This window comes from Cornus florida, unplaced genomic scaffold, assembly GCF_030987335.1.
Source record: "Cornus florida cultivar Cherokee Brave unplaced genomic scaffold, ASM3098733v1 CherokeeBrave_3.0.0_Hap2_Chr09, whole genome shotgun sequence".
NCBI classification, from domain to species: Eukaryota; Viridiplantae; Streptophyta; class Magnoliopsida; order Cornales; family Cornaceae; genus Cornus; species Cornus florida.
In genome coordinates, this window is record NW_026775579.1 from 52,719,067 (window position 1) to 52,727,009 (window position 7,943).

At 32.4% G+C, this 7,943-nt stretch overlaps 1 protein-coding gene across 1 annotated transcript; it reads left to right on the forward strand.

Annotated features, from left to right (window-relative positions):
* The first annotated feature begins 4,319 nt into the window (after nt 1-4,319).
* Nucleotides 4,320-5,436, forward strand: LOC132273288 (eukaryotic translation initiation factor 3 subunit I-like). Its single transcript, XM_059774277.1, has 2 exons — nt 4,320-4,590; nt 4,931-5,436. Exons 1-2 carry the CDS (start codon nt 4,407-4,409, stop codon nt 5,188-5,190), a joined length of 444 nt encoding a protein of 147 aa, XP_059630260.1. The 5' UTR covers nt 4,320-4,406; the 3' UTR covers nt 5,191-5,436.
* The last annotated feature ends 2,507 nt before the right edge of the window (nt 5,437-7,943 follow it).

Consider the following 7,943-nt stretch of genomic DNA (forward strand, 5'->3'; position numbering starts at 1 on the left):
CTAATTCGCAAATTATAAGACTTTTTGTGAGTAGTACGTAGCGGAATGTAAACAGAAAAGTTTTAAGTTTTGTAAACAACCGATTTATGTCGTTACCAACTTTACTTATTTTAACAGTTAAATAGTTAATCACATGCAGATAAAATAAAGCAAAGTATAAAGGTAGAGAAGACACCGGGATTTTAGCGAGGAAACCCCAGTTGGTAAAATATGTTAACTGTTATGGGAAAAATCTCGTGGACTAGAGCAGTCCAAAGTAAACCAATCCACTATGCTTGGAACAAAGTATACCAAACTTTGACTTTTGCTCACACCCTATCGTTTTACATCACACCAACAGCTGACGATCCTCTGGCTTTGCGACTCCCCGTCCAACAGTAACTTAACCTCAGGCTTACACTTGATATCTGTAGAAGAGTAGCAAGTAGATCAGACAGCACTCCACGAATGCTCCAACCCTTCCAAAGTGTGATTGCGTTTACTTCTTTTCTTTAATTGTCTGAATGATGTAGAAGAAAATATGTTTTGTCTGATCGATGTTAATACCACTGGATGATCACGATCAGGATTCGAACACTACAACTCTAACCTTACTAGGTGAATAAGTGTATGTTCTAGAAAGTAAACAGAAAAATCAACTTTGTTTTTCAGAGAAACATCAACTTCCTAAGGCTTTGAATAATGTCTGAATTATGATCTAAAAGCCGTGAATAAATCAATGTATATGACATGGTTTATATAAAGTATAGAATGACTTAATCCTTCATAAAATAAGGAAAATTTCGTGCATAAGATTTGGTACAATTCTAGACCAACTGGGAAACAATTCAAAAAAAGGAAACTGAAGTTGGATTGCAAACAAGACATCTTGAACCGGTTCAAGGTTGACAGACTTGGATATTTCGAATTCTTCCAGCCTTGATTCATTCAATGGAAATTGTAAACCAACATGGAAAGTGTAAAATATCCAACCTTGTTCATATTCCTTCCTAAGGTAGTGTTTTTATCCTTTTCTCCACAAACTCTTCCTTCAAGTATGGTAAGTTGAAACTCCTTCCTAGTTTTGTAGTTCCTGTTGAACTTGATGACTTGTAGAACAAGTAAAGTAAATTACAATTCAACTTGTACGATAATTGCCAAAATAAATTAATATTTCACACTTTTTAGCAATAAAATTTCTCTTACAACCTCAAGCTTTTTTCCTAGAGAAAAATTGCACCAGATTTTTAAGGCTTAAACGTTTACCTGCACGCCATTCCATTATCGCAGTTTCTGGTCCATACCTCGTGTATTGGGTTCAACGTGATCTATTCTCCTTTTTTTCTCCCCCTAAAACTTGTGTTTACACTTTACAGTTTTTTTTTTTCTTTTTAATTATTATTTTATGTTACACTTAAAAAGCAGTGGAGTGTTGATAAATTAGAATTGCATTTTTAGCTACGGAGATAAGGATATTAAGAAAAATCCAAATGATGGTTAATAAGGTGTACTAGAGATAACCTAGTGGTTAGAAACCATGGATGCAAACACGGAACTATATATATATATATATATATATATATATATAATAACTAAATGTTTCCTCTCTTTATTTGTATGTACCATAGGCTAAATAAACTGTATGTACCACAAGTGTTTCAAAGATGGCTTTTTTTTTTTTTTTTTTTTAATTGTTGTCAATGTTATATTCAAAATAAAATATAATTAAATAAAATAATATTCAAACTCAAATACATATATCAATATATATAAATATATTGAGTATAGGAGTTGGACTTTGCTGGAGCCTTGTCGGAATCCAAGTTTTATGCCGGAGTCTCACCGGAAACCTTATCGGAGTTTCAATGTTCAGCCCCCTATTTAAGGGTGGCCAAAGGTGAGTCACACGAGATCATTTTGAACAAATAAAATTAACCATATATTTATACCTGAGACCTCTTGTGTAAAATGAAAATTTTTAATCTGCATTTACCAATTAGAAACATTGTTGATTGTGTTATAAAATAGGGAACAAATATATTTGAGGATTATTTTAAAATTCTTTATAAAAATAACTATATATTTTAAAACAAGTTCCAATATGAAAACATTAAACTTGATGCAATTAGTCTACCTTTATCTCGGTGGTTTTAAGTCTTTAACTTTCAAATCTTATGTCAAATTTTAAGACTGGTAGAAAAAAAAATGCAAAAATAATATTATATATTAGGTTTATATCTACTCAATGCAGTGCCTTCATATACTTATAATCCTGGTTCTGAAAAATCCAAAATTTGTCGAATAAAACCAAATTCAAGATGGTGATCCATAGCATGGTGATGTGATGGTGATTAGAAAATTGTCTATATACAATACATTTATTTGAAGGTAAATCTTTTTATATGGTGATCCAATATTAAACCTTTGACATTCACACAAAAAAAAAACAAAAAACAAAATAGGTAATTTATTATAATAGTATAGAAACAATGTAAGACCAAAGTTTGGCATAGATAATTTCCAACTAAGTTTAAATGATCCAGCATAATTAAAAATGGGCCAGTAACATAGACAATAATAAATAAAAAAAAATTAATAATTCATTGTAATATTTAGGAAAAGAAAAATAATTCATTGTAATGATATAAATAAAAGAACAATTAGAGAAGTAAATAATTTTTTTTTTTTTTTTTTTTTTTTTTTTTTTTTTTCGGGAAAGTGAGAAGTAAATAATTCATTCGACCGTCAGACAAGTTTCATCGGTCAAGTACCACTAGGCTCTGTTTCTAACAGAATTGATCCATGTTGTTATAAAATTAGAGTTTAGACTTCAACTGTATTCAAATAAAATATCAGAGAGGGAGAGTGAGTTGCTTCTTCATTTGTTTATTATTTATCTTGTAAAGTTTAGGTTGTGTTTGGTATTGTTTTATTTTTTGTGTTTTTGTTGAGTAGTGGAAAGTTAAAAAAAAAGAAGTATTTAATAAAAATATTTTGCTTTGCATAATGTGTTGGAGATTTTGGAAATTTTTATACAATCTCATTTTTAAATCTATTCACATAATCATATCAAAATGCACTTTGACTAAAACACTTCTATCACAGTGTAATTATACCACAATATATATATATATATATATATATATATATATATATATATATATATTGTATAAATAAAATAATATACTAAAATAATAGACTAGTAAAATAACAACAAAACTCATATTAAAGTAGTAGAGAGTAATAAACTTCTAGGCTGTTTAATGGAGAGACATGCAATACTGTTCTAAAGTTTTTATAGCCTCCCTACGAGCAGGTTGTGACGACTATGAAAGGCTCCAAGATACAACTCTAGTATCTTCTATGCACACATTCACAAAAAAATATTCACCAAGTCTTGTAATGTCATGTTACCCCAAAAAATTTAAAGATAAGAATACAATATAATATATGGGTTGCTGAAAGAAAATAAAGAAAGAAATAACGTATAAGGATATAAGTTAATCATAGATTACTTTATTGAAGTGACCATATATTTTATAGGTTAGCTCATTCTCATGCCTCTAGTTAATAGACACAATTCTTGTCAAACACTTTTTCATATTTACTTACACTTCTTTAATTTAATTGTAAAATGAAGTTTTAAAAACTTAATATAGTAAAAACCTAACATAATGTCCAAACATAAATAGTGGCAAAAAAATCTAAATCATAATTTTTTTTTTTTTTATTTTTTATTTTAAAGTGAAAGATAGATGATAGTGTTTTAATCTAAATCACACAATCCTTCTTAATAGGTGTCGCTTTCACGTTCCAAGCGTTCCCGCTCTCACGTTCCGTATGCGCTCTCACTCAAATTCTCATTACTTATGATTTAATTCTACCGTTCTCACGCTCCTACTTTCAAATTCGCTCTCACTCTCGCTCCCGCTTTATGTGACTTAGGCTTTAATTGCTGGGTTCGATTTTGGGTTAAATGGATCCAAAATAAGGATCCAAAATAAGGACCAAGTGGCCGGATCAACGTAAGCAACAGTAATGGTTCGGGTCGGATCAGCCCACAACAATTTCGTTGGGCATTGGTTCCAAAATCTTCTCCTCTGAGACCTGCGCTAGGGTTTTTATTTTTTTATTTTTTTTTATTTATTTTTTTTTTTTTTGAAAGGTAAATGTTAGGAGTTAGTTGGTGTCAAGACTCGAACCCATGTGCTCCAAGAACCAACAGGAGGCATCTTACAGCTGGGCTAGAAGTCTTTGGCTAGGGTTTTTACCTTAGATAGAAGAGGAAAAGAAGAGAAATTTGGTGAGAGAAAGAGGAATTTAGTTGTGGTGTTGAGAGAGAGAGGAATTAGTTGTGTTGTTGTGATTTTGAGTTGAATCGAGAAATCTGAGAATTGATTGAAATATAGGAAGCAAGCAAGTAAAAAATGAGGCCGATATTGATGAAAGGGCACGAGAGGCCACTGACATTCTTGAAGTACAACAGAGACGGAGATCTCCTCTTCTCTTGCGCTAAGGACCACACTCCTACCGTCTGGTTCACCGACAACGGCGAGCGTTTGGTCACCTACCGTGGTCATAATGGTGCTGTTTGGTGCTGCGATGTCTCAAGCAAGTCCCTTTCCCTTTTTTTCTCTTCTCTCTCTCTCCTCCCTATATTTATATATACTGTATATATATCACTCTGTTTTGAGCTCTCGAACTCTAAATAGCTCTCTCTGACTAGAATCAAGAACTAATCTTGACAGTCTGTCCATATATATATATATATATGTTTTGCATGTATAGAGAAGGAGATTTAGGTGAGGTTCATCTGTCAGTGAAGTATGACTTCAGCAGAAGCTAGATAGAGATGCAGAAAAAGTCGGACAGATTCTAAGAGAATTGGACTTATTTTGTCATATATATTGTTAAATTGCACTGAGCAAATGGATTATTGTATGATGTTCAGGGGATTCGTCACGGCTAATTACTGGAAGTGCGGATCAAACAGCAAAGCTCTGGAGTGTTGAAACTGGGGCGCAGTTGTACTCCTTTAATTTCGACTCTCCTGCTAGAGCTGTGGATTTGGCAGTTGGTGATAAGCTTGTTGTGATCACTACCGACCCATTTATGGAATTGACTTCTGCAATTCATGTCAAACGCATCGCTACAGATCCCAGTGAATGTAAGTTTCTTCTTCTGTTTTTGTTTTTTGTATGGATAATTTAATCGGGTATGATTTCATGATCGTCCTTTTATAAGGATTTGGATCACCTAGTTGGAGTTTGAGCTTTGTAATTTGTAGGTCTTGTTTAGATTTGTTTTTTATGGCTTGTTTTCTAAAACTAAAGTTGTGTTTACATGGCCAAAGTTGTGTCACAGTTTTTTTTCTTTTTAATTATTATTTTATGTTACACTTATAAAGCAGTGGAGAGTTGATAAATTAGAAGTGCATTTTTAGCTATGGAGATAAGGATCATATTAAGAAAAATCCAAGTGATGGTTAATAAGGTATAGTAGAGATAATGTAGTGGTTAGAAAGCATGGATATAAACAAGGAACCATAATAACTATAATAAACGAAACTGGGTAATAAACTAGTAATACTACTACTCCTTAGAGCCATATGTTCTGTTCTTTGCCTCCAAAGTACATATTGTTAAAAAGGCCTACAAATAGTACTCCTTTAAACATCCATAGTAACCACAAGTGTTTCAAAGATGGCTTATTTATTTATTTATTTATTTTTAATTATTTTTTTAAGGTTTAACTTTATTGGGCCAAAATATAGAGGATGGTTATGTCATTTTGCTGAAAAAAGGTGAAACAGTTTTAACAATTTTTTCAACCAATAATATCATTGGGTTCCATGAGACACCATAATCATATTATCACCATGGTTTTGGGTGTAAAACATTATATATTAATTATAGTAACTCTAATTCTAAATCATGAATTCCATGCTAGCAAAACCAGCTTAAGGGTGAATTATGTTGAATTCTCCAAAGTTTTATAGAAATTATAGTGTAATCTCATATTGATTCAATAAATATACAGATTTCCCTTGTCATAAACTTCCATTGGATATGTCTGCAAATCTTGTTATTTTGGTACTTTCTAACAATATATATATATATCAGTAAATATAAATAAAATTGGTACCACAATGGCAAAACTAGTATTATGAAATACTAAGTTATTGATGCCAACAAGAGTCGATACATATATAATTCATGACAAACCTTGGGATTATGAGATATAATTTATTGTAATTGGCTAATTTCGGTATCACAACAAGTCTGATTGAGTTGTAATTTTCAAGTTACCAAATCAAGATCGAGATCGGCTAAGGATTTGGAAAGTTGTTCAAGTTTGATAAACTAAGATCTACGAAAAATGTACGAACAATACTTTAGGAAGTTATTTCCCACTTAGGACGCTATACATACATGGTATGTTTCTTCAAAGTTTCTAAAACAGAATTTTTCCAAACAGTTAAACCTTTCATTTTAATTCTGTCGTGTGGGAACCGATACTGACATTAGCTACCAGTTCAAGATCCTTTGCCAAGGAAAAAACACCCCTTCTATCTCTCTCTCTTCACTCACCACTTCAACCTCCACCATATCCCTCCGCCTCTACAATCCCACCGAAGTGATGAACGCCGAAGTGAATGTGAGATATACATTTTGTAATTGGCTAATTTCATGATTAAAACAAGTTCATGTTGAGTTGTAATTCAAGTTACTTGGTCTGCAAGTTATTAAGTTCGACAGTGACTACAGAACTGAGAAGTTGTTCAAAATTACCATGATTGAAGATCTTTTGAAGAAAAAGATAAGAACGACACATTAGGAAGGATTCTAAACAGGGTTGGACACATTCTGCACTTTCCATTTTGTTCAGAACTTATCGTATAATGATTTTAGGCTGAAGGAACCAAAGTTTCAAGTCTGCCAAACTTGAACCGGTTCAGCCCCTCTGAACCGGTTCAAAATGTCAAGTTTGGCTTCGAAAAGTTTCTGCGAAACTTGAACTGGTTCAGTCCTTCTTAACCGGTTCAAGATGTCAAGTTTGGCTTCGAAAAGTTTCTGTGAAACTTGAACCGGTTCAGCCCTTCTTAACCGGTTCAAGGTGTCCTGCTCACTATATAAGTTTGAGTTTCCTGATTTGTTTCCAATTGGTCTAGAATTGTACCACATCCTATGCGCGAATTTTTTCTCATTTTCAGAGGGATTAGGTCATTCTATATTCTATATAAACCATATCATATACATTGGTTTATTCACGGCTTTAGGGAAAATCAATTCTATATTTTGAGAAAGCCTTTTAGAGAGAAAATTCAGGAAATCAAATCTGATTATTCTAAATTTATTTATGAGAGCATACACATATGTTCATGAGTGATTTATTGGTGTTGTTCTCTATCTCATCGGAATTGGAACTATATTGAAGACTCAGATATTCCGTATGAAGAACATGATTTAATTCTTCTACATCAAGTTCAGATCTTGAAAACAGAAGTAAAAGCGATCACACTTTGAAAGGGTTGAAGCATTCGAGGAATGTTGTCTGATCTACCTGCTACTTTTCTACAAATATCAAGTATAAGCCTAAGGTCAAGCTGCTATTGGACGTGGAGTCGCAAAGCTAGAGGACTGTTAGTAATTGGTGTTTGGTAGAACGATAGAGTATGAGCCAGAGTCAAAGTTCGGTGTATTTTGTTTCAAACATAGTGGATCGGTTTACTTTGGACTGAATAGTCCACAAAGTTTTTCCTATGCAAACAGTTAACCTATTTTATCAATTGGGGTTTCTTCGTTAAAAATCCTGGTGCAATCTCTCTGAACTTAACTTGCTTTACTTTTCAGTATTTATATTTATGATTATGGATGTTTAATTGATTATACAAATTAATTAATCATAAATTGAGCAGGTTGACCTAATAATCAGATCTAGGTCATTAAAGGAGTTAATCACAA

Coding starts and splice junctions, on each gene's coding strand:
- LOC132273288 (XM_059774277.1), top strand. CDS start 4,407: ATGAGGCCGATATTGATGAAAGGGCACGAGAGGCCACTGACATTCTTG. Junction 4,591..4,930: donor TTGGTGCTGCGATGTCTCAA/GCAAGTCCCTTT, acceptor TATGATGTTCAG/GGGATTCGTCACGGCTAATT.